The sequence below is a fragment of the Anomaloglossus baeobatrachus genome, chromosome 7 (genome assembly GCF_048569485.1).
Source record: "Anomaloglossus baeobatrachus isolate aAnoBae1 chromosome 7, aAnoBae1.hap1, whole genome shotgun sequence".
Taxonomy (NCBI): Eukaryota; Metazoa; Chordata; class Amphibia; order Anura; family Aromobatidae; genus Anomaloglossus; species Anomaloglossus baeobatrachus.
The window spans coordinates 120,750,497-120,769,266 of record NC_134359.1 but is presented as its reverse complement, the minus strand read 5'-3'; the positions used below and the strand labels follow the sequence as shown (position 1 = coordinate 120,769,266).

Genomic DNA, 18,770 nt, shown 5'->3' with positions numbered 1-18,770 from the left:
AAAATCACTATCGGCAGCTTTCAGAACTAGTCTCCTAATTACAGCTCAACAAAGCTGTCTGCTTGTTCTAATGCTCGGTTATCTTTATGTTTAAATATTTAAATATAGTGATAACAGTGTAGACTCCAAAACAAACCACTGATGTGTTACAGTTTAACTTGCACTAAGATTTATAGTTGTACTAATACTACAGCTCTGCTACTCACCAGAACTGTCACTAAAGGAGTAAGGAGACTGCAGAGATCTGAGCTACTCAAGAGATAACTACTTGAACATACCCCTTTTAACTTTTCATCAATGCCAAAAACAAATGAAATAGCTCTGTTTGAATTTTGTGTGTGTGTATATATATATATATATATATATATATATATACATACGTTTTCATTTAAGCAAAAGAGAATGTAATTTGGAGTAAATGTTTTGTCCATAAATTTATTTGCAGCTTTCAGTGGCCTCCATTCTTGATGTTCCGTCTAACAGGATCGTGTCTCATGTAAAAAGAGTTGGTGGAGCATTTGGAGGCAAGATTACCAAGCCTGGCATTTTTGCATGTGCGGCAGCTGTGGCTGCTCAAAAGTAAGTCTTGGTGGAACTAACATGAGCAAACATTTGTCTGTTTACAACTTTCTGTGTGTCTTTATATCTAGCCTACTTGATTAGCTGCGAGTTTACAAGCATCATTACCACACAGATTTCCATGGGTTCAAAGTACCCCACATTATCTGAACAATAATCAGTCACGTCTCCCTTTATCATGCACTCGATTCCTAGGACTGCCTACAGTCACCGGCCATGGTAAACTTGGCCCTTCAATTTTCTCCACAAGTGCATTTGATACCACACATTAATCCGGGATTTTTTTTTTATCTTTGTGCTCTTATTGTTCCACTTTTCCTATCCTAGTATTCGATTAATATATTTACATTTATTTATAATTTGTTTCAGAAACAAAAGACCCATTAGGTGTGTTCTGGAGCGCAATGAAGATATGTTAATGACTGCTGGTCGCCATCCTTTCAAAGGAATATACAAAGTGAGTTATGCCTGATATATGGAACCTAGGAATTTTCCTGCATTATGTCACCTATAAATAATTAGAGTTCATAAGCACCAATGATAAAAAAATAATAAGTCTTTATTCAATCATCATGATAAAATAAAAAGGTAATTGAAAACAAAGCCACAGTAGAAGATTAAATAACAACAGGGAACAATGGAGGAATTTAAAAATATTTTTCCTACAGAAAGTCAATGATTAGTGATGGGCGAACCCGAACTGTAAACCCCAAACAAGGACTTCTCAGGTACGTCAGTGTTATGGTTTTGGTTCAGCCAGCTGGATGAAACAAAAAACAAAATGGGGATTATAGCAGAATAATTATACTTACCAAGTTTCTGCGTGGATGTCACACTGCTTCTCGGTCCACTCATTAAAGCTTATGAATATTCACGTCTTCCCCCGCCCACCCTCTCTGACAGCATCTCAATTGGTTGCCCTCACACCAGCTGTCTGGGTCCTGAAGTGGAGTGTAAAAATAAATAAATAATTTGAAAAAATAACTTAGGGTCCCCATATTTCAATAAATCAAATACAGCAGACAGCTGGAGACTTCAGCTTCCAGCTGTGTGCATTATCTTGGCTGTGTATCAACATATAAAGGACTCCATGTAGCTTTTTAGAAATTATTTAAATAAATGATTTCAAAAACAGCATGGGTTCCCCCCAATTATGATACCCAGCCAAGAAAATGCAGACAGCTGGGGGCTGGTATTCTCAGGCTTTTGAGGCACATGGTTATTGGGCCCTCCACAACCTAAAAATAGCAGCCTGCAGCTGCCTTACAATTGGCGCATTCATTAGACGTGCCAATCCTGGCGCTTTACCTGCTTCATTCAAATTGCCCTGGTGTGGTGGCAATTGGGGTAATATATGGGGTTAATGACAGCCATGATTTCTCAAAAGATCACAGCTGTCATCAAGCCCGACATTAGTAATAAGTAGGTAGCCATGAGACCCCGCCCATTACTAATCAGCTAATAATAAACACAAAACACAGAGATAATCCTTTTTCTAAAAAACTAACAAAAAACATCCTCTTTGTCTAATTTATTAACCCCAAAACACCCTTGCAGGTCTGACGTAATCCAAATCACAACATCCCACAACAATCTCTGTAGCTCTGCTACATATGAGGTCGCAGTGCATGGTTCACATTAGAAAAAGTGACTGATCACTTCAGCCTGCGAGACATACTGAAGAAAGCTGTGAAAGCGGTGATGTCAGTGAGTTGATGAACTCTCAGGTGAACTCCATGAACTCACGGGAGTTGAACTCAATGACCTCAATGCCGGATTACCCGCTTTTGCTATGTGTGCATGTTGAGCATTTTGTTGCAGAAATGTGCATCTCCTGGCAGAAAAAGGCAACAAAAATGTGATACGGTCTTGATGCGTTTTCTGCCAAGATATGCAGATTTGGTGCAGAAATGTTTTGCAGAAATCTGCACCAAATCTGCATCTCCTGGCTGAGAAATGCACCAAAATGTGCAATGAGGTTTTGATGCACTTTTCTGCTAGGAGATGCAGATTTGTTGCAGAAATTTACACCAAATCTGCATCTCCTGGCAGAAAAATGCACAAAAAAGACAATGCGGTTTTGATCCAGTTTTGACCCATTTTTCTGCCAGGAATTTGCTGCAGAAATCTGTTGTAGAAACTTCTGCACCAAATCTGCATCTCCTGGTAGAAGAACGCAGCACAAAAGCGCTGTGGCTTTGACACCTTTTTTTGTCAGGAAATGCAGAAATCTGCACCAAACCTAGATCTTTTGGGAGAAAAACACACCAAAATTGAGATACGGTTTTGATACGTTTGTGGGGGGTGTTTCTGCCAGGAGATACAGATTTGGTGGTGAACTTTCTGCAACCAAATACTCACCATGCACACATAGCCTAAGCTGATAACTTGGCATTAAGTTCACCTCAAGTAAGTTCATAGAGTTCACCTGAGGTGAGTTCAATGAGTTCATTGAGTTCACCTGAGGTGAGCTCACTGAGTTTACCTGAGGTGAGCTCACTGAATTCACCTAAGGAGAGTTTACCTGAGGTTTCAGCTGGGACACTGTGGGAACCAACAGCTGTGACCTCAGGTGAACTCACTGATGTCAGAGTTCTCATAGCTGCAGCTCTATCAGTGTCTTGCAAGCTACAGTGATCGGTTATGTTTTCTAATGACTAATTGCACTGCAACCTCAGATGTAGCAGAGCCAGGATCGTCATGGGACATCATGTCCGTTGATTAAGTCAGACCTGCAGGGGTGTTTTGGGGGTTAATGAATTGGAGTAAGAGAGTGTTTTTTGTTTTTTGTTGTGTTTTGTGTTTATTTCTTTTTTCTTACACAACTAGTAATAGGGGTCTGGTAGACCCCTACTAATTACTATCCTTGGACATGATGACAGCTGTCATTTTTTGACAAATTACAGCTGTCATTAACCCCTTATATTACATTGATTGCCACCGCACCAGGGCAATATGGATGAGCCAGGTAAAGCATCAGGATTGGCATATCTAATGGATGCACCAATTGTGGGGTGGTTCCAGGCTGCTACTTTTAGGCTGAGGAGGGCCCAATAACCATGGGCTTCCCCAGACTGAGAATACCAACCCCCAGCTGTCTGCTTTTTTTGGCTGGGCGTTTTTTTTAAATTATTTAAACATTTTTTAAAAAGCCACATGAGGTCCCTTGTAATTTGATTAACAGCCAAGATAATGTACACAGCTATGTCATTTTTTTCCAATTATTTATTTATTTTTACACTCTACTTTGGGAACCCAGACAGCTAGTGTCAGGGCAACCAATCACAGATGTTGGCAAACTAGCAGTCTGACTGTAACCAATCACAGACACTATTAGAGAGGGTGAGCAGCAGTACCAGAGAATATTCATAAGCTTTAATAAGCGGACCCAGAAGCAGTGTGACAGCCACAGAAACTCAGTAAGCATAACTGTCCTGCTTTAATCCCCATTTTGCTTCCTTTTGCAGCCCCCTAGTCCATATTAACACCATTTTATAACATTTAAGTTTGGATACCTTAGACTTATATGAGGTTTGGAATCTGGGGTCAAGTTTGGGTCAAGTCCGGTCAGGAACTGGACTTTTTTTATGTCTGGCTGAAACCGCCAAACCCAAACACCTGTGGGTTCACCCTTCTCTATAAATGATCAATTTGGAAGATAATAGTGATAAAAAGTATCGAATATGTAAGCATGAAAAGAGGAACCATGGCAGAGTACAATAAGCATAAATAAAAAATGAATAATATTCATGCTGTATTATGACAAGTGTTAGAAAAGGCAAAGTACTTAAATAAATCAATTTGTCATGTAAAAAGTATTAATATGTAAAGCGCACAGTACTAACGTGAAATCACAGGACATAATCCATATCAAATGAGCACTCAACGGCCTCTGTGATAACATCGGCCCCTGATCTTGGCTACCGCCATCAAAGGACCGTGGAGAGTTAATTTGGTATGGATTTCTAATCAGAATCTGGGTTATGTCCTTACACATCAGCACTTTGCACTTTACATGTTAAAATATTTTATATGATAAATAGATTTATTTAAAGGCACATGCATGTTGCCCTTTCTGATACTTATCATATAATACAGCACTATTTATTTATGCATTATTATACATTTTTTTTCCATATTTCTTTTACTGAGCCATAGTGCCTCTTATCATACACCCATATTCAATACTTTTTTTTATCCCTATTATCTTCCAAATTGGCCAATGACATTCTGTAAGAAAAATGTCTTCATGTTCCATCATCGGTCCCTGTTGATGTTTCATCATCCACTGTGACTTTGTTTTTAATTACCATTTTATTATGTGATGATTAAATAAAGACATGACTTTTTTAACCCCTTCATCCCCGGGGCACTTTCCGTTTTTGCGTTTTTGTTTTTTGCTCCCCTTCTTCCGAGAGCCGTAACTTTTTTATTTTTCCGTCATTCTTGCCATATGAGGGCTTGTTTTTTGCGGGACAAGTTGTACTTTTAAATGAAACCATAAGTTTTACCATATGGTGTACTGGAAAGCAGCAAAAAAATTCCAAGTGTGGAAAAATTGCAAAAAAAGTGTGATGGCACAATAGTTTTTGCGATCTTTTATTCACGGTGTTCACTATATGGTAAAACTGATGTATGGGTATGATGCCTGAGGTCGGTGCGAGTTTGTAGACACAAAACATGTATAGGTTTACTTGTATCTAAGGGGTTAAAAAAAATTCACAAGCTTGTCCAATAAAAGTGGCGTACGTTTTGCGCCATTTTCCGAAACCCGTAGAGTTCTCATTTTTTGGGATCTATGGCTCAGTGATGGCTTATTTTTTGCGTCTCGAGCTGATGTTTCTAATGGTAGCATTTTTGCGCAGATGCTACGTTTTGATCGCCTGTTATTGCATTTTGCGTAAAACTTGCGGCGACCAAAAAATGTAATTTTGGCGTTTGGAATTTTTTTGCCACTACGCCGTTTACCAATCAGATTAATTGATTTTATATTTTGATAGATCGGGCATTTCTGAATGCGGCGATACCAAATATGTGTATATTTATTTTTTTTTTTACCCTTTAATTTTCAATGGGGGGAAAGGGGGGTGATTTGAACTTTTAGGTTGCTTTTTTTTAAATTTTTTAAAACTTTTTTTTACTTTTTTTATTTTATTTTACTAGTCTCCCTAGGGGGCTATAGCGATCAGCAATCCGATCGCTGATCGCTTTCTGCTGATCACAGCTATACCGCTGTAAACAGCAGAAATAGTCACTTTCTTTTTTCCTCTGCTCCGTGCCGAGGAAAAAGGAAAGTGAAACTTCGTAGCAGCTGGCATCATCACATGACCCTGTGCTACGATGGCAACCACAGAACGTCACGTGATCACTCACGTGACTTCTGATGGGGGCGGCGATAAGTAGAAAACATGGCTGTGCGCATATAGATCTCGCTGCCAGACTTTGGCAGCGAGATCTAAGGGGTTAATGTTCCGGGTGGAATGCGATTCCACTCGGAACATGTAGGCACACATGTCAGCTGTTGAAAACAGCTGATATGTGTGCCGATCCACGCCACCTGCCCGCGGCAGGGGGTGGGGCTTACCGGGACACGATCCATGACGGAAAGATCCGTCCATGGTCGTGAAGGGGTTAACATTGGTGGTTATGAACGCTAATTATTTATAGATAGTATTTATATACGGTATTTAAGTTAACGGTGCTTTACACGCTGCGACATTGCTAACGATATATCGTCGGGGTCATGTCGTTAGTGATGCACATCCGGTGCCGTTAGCGACATCGCAGCGTGTGACACCAATGAGTGACGATCAACGAGCACAAAAACGTGAAACATCGTTGCTCGTTGACACGTCATTCATTTCCTTAATATCGTTGCTGCTGCAGGTATGATGTTGTTCGTCGTTCCTGCGGCAGCACACATCTCTATGTGTCACACTGCAGGAACGACGAACATCTCCTTACCTGCGTCCACCGGTAATGAGGAAGGAAGGAGGTGGGCGGCATGTTCTGGCCGCTCATCTCCGCCCCTCCTTTGCTATTGGATGACTGCTGTGTGACGTCGCTGTGACGCCGCACAAACCGCCCCCTTAGAAAGGAGGCGGATCACCGGCCACAGCGACATCGCTAGGCAGGTAAGTCCGTGTGACGTGTGTTAGCGATGTTGTGAGCCACAGGCAGCGATTTGCCCGTGTCGCACAACCAACGGGGGCGGGTACGCTCGCTAGCTATATCGGTACCGATATCGCAGCGTGTAAAGTACCCTTTAGTGTATTGTGCTATCCATGTGCAATAATGATGTAATCCTGCTCTTACAACATATTTGTAGTTTTGTGAACATTCTTTGTTCTGTAGTGTAGTTTATTTTTCTGCTATCCAGCAACAAATTTCCGATGGCTATTTTTTGTTGCAGGTTGGATTTATGAATGATGGAAAAATTGTAGGTGCTGATGTCACTTTCTATACCAATGCTGGATGCAGCCCCGATGAATCTATTCTGGTAACCATAGTATATTTATTTTACAATAACTGATGCTTCTGTTTAGACAGTTCTTATTATAAATAAATGTAATGACTCTTCTCCAGCTAGACCCATCTGAATCTGTAATGTACATGGACTATGTTTTACCAAGTCGTATTAATATTGTTGTACTGTTTAGCGTCCCCTGCCGGTATGAGTCACTGTACATAGATGGGTGCAGATTGACTTAAAGGGAATCAGTCAGCAGGTTTTTGCTATTTATTCTGAGAGCAACTTGATCTCAGGGCACAAGTGATGTGTCACTTACTGGGCAGCTTGCTGTAGTTTCAATAAAATAAGTATTTTATTAGGAGTAGGTTATCATTAGAGGACTATTTCTCTCATGCCATTTAGTCCTCCTGCTCTGTGTAACCCCGCCCCCAACATTGATTAGCAGCTTTCTCGCAATCAGTGGTGTCGGCGGGTTATACAGAGCTCTTCAAAAAAGGTCAAAAAGATATTTTAGAAATCCTGCAGATTCATTGATAACTTGTTTTGCAGTCTTCTATGTAAGGGCTCCAAACCACGAACGTGTGATACGGGCCGTTTTTCGGGTCCGTTTTCCGTTTTTTAGGTCCGTTTTTATGGTATGTGTGGCCTGCGTGTGTATCCCGTATGCTAGCCGTATGTGCATGTGGAATGTCTGTGTGTGCGTGAGGGAAATAACTGACATGTGTGTGTGTTGTCCGTGTGAAATGTACGTGTGTGATGCAAAATGTCGTTACTACATGTTGGAAGACAGAGTAGCGGGATGAGAATGAACTCGGGTGAACTTCACCCGACTTCATTGTCATGCCGCGGCTCTGTCTGTGTGCCGTGTACTGATTAGCGGTCACCTGTGAAGGATTCACCGGTGACCGCTAATCCCCCGAGTGACTGAAGTGTACCCCCCTCTCTCATACTCACCGATCCCCGATCACCGGCGCTGCACGGCATTCACACTGCTCCGGCGGCTTTTTCTAATTTGAAAAAGCCGGCCGCTCATTAAACAATCCCGTATTCCCTGCTTTCTCCCCCATGCAGCTAATGAGATGCGGCCACCGCTGGATCCACCGCTAGATCCAGGTAACCTCAGTGACAGCTCAGCTGATCGCGCTACTCACCGCCGCTCCGGTCAGCTCCACGCAGCAACTGAGGTGAGTAGCGTGATCAGCTGAGCTGTCACTGAGGTTACCCGCGGCCACCGCTGGATCCAGCGGTGGCCGCGAGTTACCTGACTGACAGCAGCTGATTGCGCTACTCATCTCATTAGCTGCGTGGAGCTGACAGGAGCGGCGGTGCCTTCTGCTGCTCCTGTCACCTGCATGCAGCAAAGCTGGATGTGACGCTGGAGGTCCGTGGATTACGCCAGACATGGAGGGCTTTGTCGGGGTTAATAAATTGGTAATGAGGGAATTTGTTTGTGTTTTTTATTTCTAATAAATGATTTTTTCAGGTGTGTGTGTGTTTTTTAACTGTCACTTACAGATTAATCATGGAAGGAATCTCGGGGAGACGCCTGACATGATTAATCTAGGACTTATTGGCAGCTATGGGCTGCCAATAACTCCTTATTACCCCAAATTGCCAAAGCACCAGGGCAAATCGGGAAGAGCCGGGTACAGTCCCAGAACTGTCGCATATAATGTATGCGGCAATTCTGGGCGGCTGCTGACTGATATTGTTAGGGTGGGGGGCTCCCCATAACGTGGAGCTCCCCATCCTGAGAATACCAGCCTTCAGCCGTATGGCTTTATCTGGCTGGTATTAAAATGGGGGGGGACCGCACGCCGTTTTTTTTAATTATTTATTTATTTCACTGCACAGTATAGACACGCCCACCGGCTGCTGTGATTGGGTGCAGTGAGACAGCTGTCACTCAGCGTGGTGGGCGTGTCTGACTGCAACCAATCACAAGCGCCGGTGGGCGGGTAAAGCAGGGAATACGAGATTGATTAATGGGCGGCCAGCTTTTTCAAAATAGTAAAAGCCGCCGAAGTTTTTATAACAGCCGTGCAGCGCCGCACAGGAGATCGGGGAACGGTAAGTATGAGAGAGGGGGGGAACTGACCGACAGACAGCGAGAGGGACAGATAAGACAGAGAGATCGACCGACAGACATAGAGACCGACCGACGGACTGAGGCAGAGAACGAAACAGAATAAGAAAAAAGACCGACATCACATGAAAAAAGCACAAAACGTACAGGGAACAAACAGAGATGCGTCCGTGTCACTCGGACGTGCGCACAGACCCATTGACTTTCATTGGGTCCGTGCTGCGTGTTGCGTGCAGAAAACGGACATGCTGCCGTGCAAAACGCACACAGGTACGGATCACGGACACGGACATGCATCAAAAACGCACATGGAGCTTTGATCATACAATAACATTGGTGCACGTTTGGCCGTGTCTCCAGTATACACGGAAACGGACTAAACACGCATGTGTTTCACGGATGTGTGTTTCAGGCCTAATACACAGAGGTTAAACATTTTCAATGACATTCTAATACAATAGATTATTTCTTTTTTTGGGGGGGCCAAAACCGCATACCTTAAAGCTTGCTGGTAATTAAAACAAATAGGACATTAATCGTGGTCTGTAGAGGAAAATCTTCTTTAATTGTGGATAGAAGAACACAGCCACAGTAGTATTTTAACAAAACTCCATGAAATATCATGTGAAGGCAACTGTCTACATCTAAATGCTTACTTGTAGGGTTGCGGTAAATTAGTAATCGACTTTGGTATAGTCGAGTCCCGGTGACCCCCCACACATACCATTTTCACCCGAACCCCTTAACTTAACGGCTAAGAAATAGACACAGACAACCAAGTTGGATTGAAATAGCCACAGCAGCCTATATTTAACATATACAGTATATACATAAGATAAACATTGATAGGGGTGGGGTCCTCGAAGCTCAAAAATCTGGTGATTGAGTAGTAACCTTACTAACATTACCTTCCTCCTGAACCAAACTTACTCCCAGCCACAACCACCACCTCGGGAGCAGCAATGTAAAAGGGGGAGGGGGGAAGAGGTAAATACCAAAACCCAGGATCTAACATTCCATTGCCGGTGGTCCCCCAAAATCACCAGACCGCCAACACAAACCAATAAATTAAAGGGGATCCACATCTCCATGAACCCCCCAATAACAATTTACACCAACTTCGAGGACCTAGCCCAACTGCCAAATGCCACTATGACCCCAAATGCCACTATGCAAATAGGGAGGGAGGGTGGGCCAATTCCCAGGTGATTGCAGGCCAAAGAGATCTCCCCACTCCCAAACTGCCCATATATACTTCAATGGTTCCCTAGTCCCCTACTCCCTCGTATGGGTCACCTCCCCCCTAACAAAAGTCATGCCGGCCTCCACCTACCCCGGGGGAGGTTCCGGCCGTTTACTGTATATTAAGGAAATATAACAACTTGGAAGTTGCATTGCTGGATCGCTGTCTTAATTCTAATTTCAGGTGATAATAGTGGCACTTCTTAAGATGGACAATGCATACAGCTTCCCCAACCTTAACTGCTGTGGAAAGGCTTGTAAGACAAACCTGCCCTCTAATACAGCCTTCCGAGGATTTGGCTTTCCCCAAACTGGTTTTATCACCGAGACCATTATGGATGCAGTGGCTACAAAGTGCGACTTGTCTCCTGACCAGGTAAACTTGGTTTCGACATTCATTGGAGCATCTTATTGATATAACTCTTTATTTTAGAAGTAGAATAGCTCATCTTGAAGTCTTTCATATAGGATTGTCCAGTTTCCAAAACTTGAAGCAATTAAAAAAGTAGCACATACTGAACATGTGAACGGCAATGATTTCTTTTTACATTGCTATGCGCTATTTACATTTTTTGCAGCATTTTTTTTGCACTATTTCAGTCAGATTCCAGGCGGCATCTGCCGGAAAAAGATGTGTGTAAATACCCAAAAATGAATAAATACTAAATAAATTAGGATGTTGGAGTAAAATCAGATTTTCTGAACTAGGGTTCATCAGTGGTTATCAAAGGTGAGGCCCATTAAAAGTCATAAGTTTAATAGGTCAGAAATTCCTTGTTACTTTTACAGTAACTTCAGTTTATGATGTTTTCAGGTCCGTGAGAAGAACATGTATACAGGCATTGCTCGGACACATTATAAGCAGGAGTTTGACTCCACCAATCTGATGCGTTGCTGGAATGAATGCTTGGCGAAATCTTCTTATGCCAAGAGAAGATCCGACATCCAAAAATTCAATAAGGAAAACTACTGGAAGAAGAAAGGCATTGCTATTATACCCCTGAAATTTACAGTCGGATTTGTGGAAAAAATGTATCACCAGGTCAGTGTATACAAGAAATATTAAAAATCATACCCGCTGCTCCTCTTCTGATGCTGCCGGATCCCCTGCCAGTCTCCATGGTTCCTCTTTCTCTTGGGCATGTAACTGCTGCAGCCAGTCACTGAAAGCTGATAATGGATGATTTCGCACTGTATTTGGAAAATATGCTAGTCTTGAAGACAAGGATGTAATGTCATTGAACAGAGTTTCACAACACTTTTATTTCACATGGCCACTAATATATCAGGCTTGCAACACCACTTTGATTCAGGCCAGGTCATCAGTGTACCTATAGCAAATCAGCCAGGGACAGTCCACGTATCACACTGCTTCTCTGCAACAATAAGGCTATGTGCCTATGTTATGTTTTTATGTGCAGAAAATCTGCACCTAAAACGCATGATTTGGCAGGAAAAAACGCAGCTGAAAAAGACAAGCGGTTTTTATTGCGCTTGCACGTTTTTTTCACATGCTTTTTTCCTGCTTTTATGTGCGTTTTTTAATAATGGCAATCGTGGGGGTTCACACACTGTACCCCTACAATCACTGTCGGGTCACCATTTGATCTTACAGCTGGGACTCGGCTCTTTGCTCGGAGTAGTGCCCACTCCGCTCCGCTCCCTGCAGTTAACCCCCTAAATGCTGCGATCAGTGCGATCACAGCATTCAGGAGGCAGGGAGAGGAATACCTTACTTCTCCATGGCTATTTGGTGTGAGGGCCGGGGAGGACTGGTAGGCCCAGGAGGTGGATCCACTGGACCGAGCACCCCACCTGGAAGGCAGGGTACACGGTAGCTAGAGCACTAGCGTGTACCTAGGAGTGTTCAAATCAAGAAATTGATAAGGGTGCCCATACTTTTGCACTGGTCAAATTTTGTTTAAATGCGGATTGCACATTTTCTGTTAGTACAATAAACCTCATTTCAAGCCAGAAATATTACTGACTCCATCAGTTATTAGATATATGAAACTGAAATAGCTGTTGCAAAAACCCAAATTGTTATAAAGAAAAAAGGTTAACATTAATAGGGATGCCCAAACGTTTTCATATGACTGTAAAAATTCTCAAAAAAAAGCAACATGGGCATTACACAGATTCCTGCGTTTTTCCTTGACTCCTTTGAAGTCAATTGGTGAAAAAAGCAGGAAAAAGTGCAGAAACAATTGACATGCTGCTTCTTTTTTCAGCAACAGAAACTGCAAGGAAAAAATAAGCAACATGGGCACAACAAGTCAGGATTCTCATAGAGTTTGTTGGTCTTTTCCTTACTTTAATTGATTAAACGAAGCAAGGAAAAAAATCATGAAAAAAGCAATGTGGGCACAAGGCCTGACCCATAACAAAGCTTGCTTTTAACACTTCCTCCATAACACAAACAAACTTGCAAGTGTGCCAGCATTAACCTACCAGCCTACAATGGTTGTGCATGATATTTACTGGTTTCTTTAGGCTGGTGTCCATCACACCGCTGCCGGTACTCATCATAGACAAAGTAATAAAACATGCAACCCCAGAGTTGACAACTAAACTTGTTCAGTTTATTCTTCACACCATTATGACAAATGTGACATCCTTGGACTATCAGGTCGTCACAGGGTACTGTACGCTCTTTCCCCTTAGTGCAGTATTCAGCTCCCTCATGGTTCTGGGTCCCCATCTTATAGTGCTGCCTCCAACAGCAACTCAAATCCTAGGAACACCCTGCACCATACCCACCAGACACACCAGTGGGCGGCTTAAGCGGAATAGGGTCGCCCACCTAGTGGTCAAGAAGGGGAATGTCAGTAGAGTGTCAGTGAACAGAGTGGAGTAGAGTGGAGTGGAGGAAGCAGGGAGTGGTGGCTCCCAAGAGTAGCTGTCTAGGTTACAGACGGTGGTCTGGACCTAGAGGAGTCAGACTCCTGGTCGCAGGGGATTGAGGCAAGGTGCCTGGACCTGTTAAAGTGAACGGTCGGCAGCCTGGTCCTATCACCAGTCCGGGACAGAAGGCACGGCGGGGTACACAGACCCTTGGTCGGGTGAGAAGCTTCAGGCAACCCGGCAATTAACCTGCGGAGAGCGGAGCCTTTATGGACTGTTCCCACTAGCTCCAAAATCGGGGCACTAGCACAACGAGGGGGATAGTGCCTTCCATATATGCAGCCCACGAAAATCCCAAGCGTGAGCCCTGAGAGCAGGCTCCCACACTAAGCCACAATGGGAAGCAGGGCCCGGCAAGTTCCAGTCTACCGGACCACTACTTTGAATCTAAACTTTGTGCCAGGAGGCAGGTCACGGATCACAAGGCAGCACTGCAGGGGACGGGACCCAGACGAGCTCCCCTTGAGAGGCAGCGGCATCCAGAGACTTGGTTTACCCGGTTGTCAGCGTCTGCTTACTGACAGAGTGAGTACATGAGTGATCTCCCCGTCACGGCACCCAGTATCATCTTCCAGAGCCCCGGGGCATACCCCTACCCGTGGAGGGTAACGATATCTTGCTGCCCCATTCCATCACCCCGGGTACTCCCAACAGCAGCGGCGGTACTCCCAATTACCGCAAACCACGGGTGGCGTCACGAACTATAACTCCCCTGTAAATATCCCCTTTTACTTTAGAGTGTGGCCCCTAAGCCCCCGGGTCCGGAGACGCTCGAGCCACGAACGGACACTGTCCACGGATCCGAGCAGTTTGATCCGCTGCTGGGGTGGCACACAAACATGGCCTCAACCTTTCCTGGTTCTGTTCCTACTATTTCTGAGGTACTCTTTCTCAACCTGTCCCCCCTTATCATGGACCTCATCCTCAAACTGCCAGGTCTGTGTCTCCGCATCCCCTCTTTCTTACACCTGCGTCTGTTTCTGGGCCCTGATGGCTCTCTAGTCTCTCAACTCCCTAAGCTCGCTGGAGTGAGCTGTAGGCTCCGGACCTCTCAAGGTTACCTCAGGGTTCCCTGACTGGTTCTGACACTGTGGCCACATCTTCTCTTACTTGAACCCTATCCAGAACTGGCACCCACGAGGTCCATGTTACTAGCCAACACTCTTGCCACCTGTCACTTCCCCTCTACCTTGATTTAACCCTGTCCTATCTGATATCTAATTTACCACTGATCGAGCCCGACCGCTAGGTGGCAGGTGGTGCCTGCAGGTAAACAACCCTACATCGAGAGTCAACATGTCACTAGCTGCATTTACATGTGAACACACAATTCTAACAATCAACACCATATACAATATGCTTAATATAAACACACTGTTGGCAGCAAACTTAGAGGACATATAGCATAAAACAGTGTAGGAACACGTCCACCTATTACAAATATATAGCCCTTTGCCACCAATGATAACCCCTAGGGTATATGTGGAATTTGTTGAGAAACTACACCAGGTGCAGAATTATTAGGCTATGTGTCCACGGTAGAATGTACCTGCGGACTTTTCTGCCTGAAAATCCGCGACTTTCGCGGCAAATCCGCACCCGCGGATTTGCCGCGGATTTACCGCGGATTTTGATGCGGGTTTTTTTTTTTTTTTTTCCCCATTCAAAACCAAAAATCCGCACCAAATCTGCACCAAACAATTGACATGCTGCAGATTTTTCCGGATCAAAATCCGCGGCAAATCCGCAGCGGAAAAATCCGCAGCATAGGCACAGCATTTCCAAAATGCCATTGAAAGGGCTTGGAAGTGCTGCTGCTGCAGATTTTCGGCAAATCCGCGGTAAATCCGCGGCAAATCCGCGGCAAAATCCGCGGTAAATCCGCAGCGTGAGCACATAGCCTTAGGCAAGTTGTATTTTAGAAGATTTTTTTAATTATTGATCAACAACTATGTTCTCAATCAACCCAAAAGACTCAAATATCAAAGCTGAATATTTTTGGAAGTTGGAGTGGGGTTTTTATTAGATTTGGCTATCTTAGGAGGATATTTTTATTATTATATTGTTTGTGCAGGTAACTATTACTGTGCAGAATTATTAGGCAACCTAATAAAAAACAAATATATTCCCAGCTCACTTGTTTATTTTCACCTGGTAAACCAATATATTGCACAAAATTTAGAAATAAACATTTCTGACATGCAAAAACAAAACCCCAAAAAATTAGTGACCAATATAGCCACCTTTCTTTATTATGACACTCAACAGCCTACCATCCATAGATTCTCAGTAGCTTGATCTGTTTACGATCAACATTGCGTGCTGCAGCCACCACAGCCTCCCAGACACTGTTCCGAGAGGTGTACTGTTTTCCCTCCCTGTAGATCTCACATTTTATGAGGGACCACACGTTTTCTATGGGGTTCAGATCAGGTGAACAAGGGGGCCATGTCATTATTTTTTCATCTTTTAGACCTTTACTGGCCAGCCACGCTGTGGAGTAGTTGGATGCATGTGATGGAGCATTGTCCTGCATGAAAATCATGTTTTTCTTGAACGATACCGACTTCTTCCTGTACCACTGCTTGAAGAAGTTGTCTTCCAGAAACTGGCAGTAGGTCTGGGAGTTGAGCTTCACTTTATCCTCAACCCAAAAAGGTCCCACAAGTTCATCTTTGATGATACCAGCCCATACCAGTACCCCACCTCCACCTTGCTGGCATCGGAGTGGAGCTCTCTGCCCTTTACTGATCCAGCCTCTGGCCCATCCCTGTGGCCCATCAAGCGTCACTCTCATTTCATCAGTCCATAAAACCTTTGAAAAATCAGTCTTAAGATATTTCTTGGCCCAGTCTTGACATTTTATCTTATGTTTCTTGTTCAAAGGTGGTTATTTTTCAGCCTTCCTTACCTTGGCCATGTCCCTGAGTATGGCACACCTTGTGCTTTTTGATAGTCCATTAACATTGCAGCTGCAGTAACATCCAAACTGGTGGCAAATGACATCTTGGCAGCTTCACACTTGATTTTCCTCAATTCATGAGCAGTTATTTTGCGCCTTATTTGCCCAACACGCTTATTGCGACCCTGTTCACTATTTGCCATGAAACGCTTGATTGTTCAGTGATCACGCTTCAAACGTTTGGCAATTTCAAGACTGCTGCATCCCTCTGCAAGACATCTCACAATCTTGAACTTTTCAGAGCCCGTCAAATCTCTCTTCTGACCCATTTTGCCAAAGGAAAGGAAGTTGCCTAATAATTAAGCACACCTTATATAGGGTGTTGATGTCATTACACCACACCCCTCCTCATTACAGAGATGCACATCACCTGATTTACTTAATTGGTAGTTGGTTGTCAGCCTATACAGCTTGGAGAAGGACAACATGTATAAAAAATATCATGTGATCAAAATACTCATTTGCCTAAAAATTCTGCACACAGTGTAATGATAATTAGGCGTTAAAGTAATTTTGCTTTTTTTCCCTTCTTATATTATAATATTATTTGCACAGAGTAAATTGGGAGATATTTATAGGAAAGGAGAATGTGAACTGCTATATTTCTCCAAGATTCCTCTCATTTGTGCCCTAGACCAAGGACTGACTACCAACACTCTTCACTAAAATTAGACAAATGATACATGTCACTCACAATTTAGATACATGATGCACATATACCTCTCCTAAAATAAACATGTCACACATACAATCACACATTAGACACATACATCAATCACACATTAGACAAAAATCAAACACACTTGTCACATGAGACACATGATGCACATGTCACTCACACATTAGATACATGATACGCACATCATTAAACAGGTTGGCAACTACTTTAACATTGATGGCTTATTCTTAGATAGGTCATGAATGTCTGATCTAATCCGCCTCCTATTGATTAGAATGGGAGACGGATATGCAGTACCTGGTCGCGGCCACTATGAGAAGACGGTGCAGCGCTGGAACTGAGCATTTACAGCTGCCTCCTACCGCAGCTGGGACCAACAGCAACTGATAGGCAGGTGTGCGGCGTGTCGGACCCTGGCCGATCAGACATTGATGACCTATCCTATGGATAAGCCATCAATGTCAAAGTAGTGGATAACCTTTTTAACACGTTATATACATCATCCATACAGGGAGTATGGAAAGTATTCAGACCCCTTTAAATTTTTCACTCTTTGTTTCTTTGCAGCCATTTGGTAAATTCAAAAAAGTTCATTTTTTTTCTCATTAATGTACACTCTGCACCCCATCTTAACAGAAAAACACAGAAATGTAGAAATCTTCGCAAATTTATTAAACAAGAAAAACTGAAATATCACTTGGTCATAAGTATTCAGACCTTTGCTGAGACACTCATATTTAAGTCACAAGCTGTCCATTTCCTTGTGATCCTCCTTGAAATAGTTCTACTCCTTCATTGGAGTCCAGTTGTGTTTAATTAAACTGATAGGACTTGATTTGGAAAGGCACAAACCTGTCTATATAAGACCTCACAGCTCACAGTGCATGTCAGACCAAATGAGAATCAAGAGGTCAAAGGAACTGCCCAAGGAGCTCAGAGACTGAATTGTGGCAACGCACAGATCTGGCCAAGGTTCCAAAATAATTTCTGCAGTACTCAAGGTTCCTAAGAGCACAGTGGCCTCCATAATACTTAAATGTAATATGTTTGGGACCACCAGAACTCTTCCTAGACCTGGTTGTCCAGCCAAACTGAGCAATCGTGGGAGAAGAGCCTTGGTGAGAGAGGTAAAGAAGAACCCCAAGATCACTGTGGCTGAGCTTGGGGGGTGCAGGACGGAGATGGGAGAAAGTTCCACAAAGTAAACTATCACTGCAGCCTTCTACGAGTTGGGCCTTTATGGCAGAGTGGCTCAATGGAAGTCTCTCCTGAGTGCAAGTCATATGAAAGCCCACATAGAGTTTGCAAACAAACACATGAAGGACTCTCAGAGTATGAGAAATAAGGTACTGTCTCCTCCCCAAAATACTATAGAATGTAAACCCGCAAGGGCAGGGCCCTCTTCCCTCTGTATTAGTCTGTCTATTGTAATTTGTATATGTATTCTGTAAGTAACCCCTTCTCATGTACAGAACCATGGAATAAATGGTGCCCTATAAATAAATATTATTAATAATAATAATCTCATCTGGTCTGATGAGATGAAGATAGAACTTTTTGGTGATAATTCTTAGCGGTATGTGTGGAGAAAACCAGACACTGCTGAGCACACTAAAGTCTAGTCTACAAAATTCTAATTAATAAGAATTCAACCACAGGTAAATCTAAATAGATAGGTGTTCAACTGACAGTTACCTATAAAAGATCATTAATTAACATGAAATGTGAAGAAGGTTTACTTTGTTGGTAATGCACCATATGGAAGAGAAATGTTGCAAGACCAGCAAAAGAAAATTATTTTTTTAAAGGTGAAGGCTGAAGATCAGCAAAGTTTTGCTTAACAGTC

The 18,770-nt window shown here is 43.2% G+C and overlaps 1 protein-coding gene across 1 annotated transcript in view; it reads left to right on the top strand.

Annotated features, from left to right (window-relative positions):
* LOC142246636 (aldehyde oxidase 1-like) overlaps positions 1-18,770 on the top strand; it is a gene marked incomplete at its 5' end in the record, with an annotated part of 160,702 nt that overhangs the window by 104,850 nt on the left and 37,082 nt on the right. Inside the window, 5 exons of the mRNA XM_075319703.1 lie at positions 446-579; positions 949-1,036; positions 6,992-7,078; positions 10,564-10,755; positions 11,194-11,421. Of these exons, the coding sequence (XP_075175818.1) occupies positions 446-579; positions 949-1,036; positions 6,992-7,078; positions 10,564-10,755; positions 11,194-11,421 (729 nt within the window). The remainder of the gene's footprint in view (positions 1-445; positions 580-948; positions 1,037-6,991; positions 7,079-10,563; positions 10,756-11,193; positions 11,422-18,770) is intronic.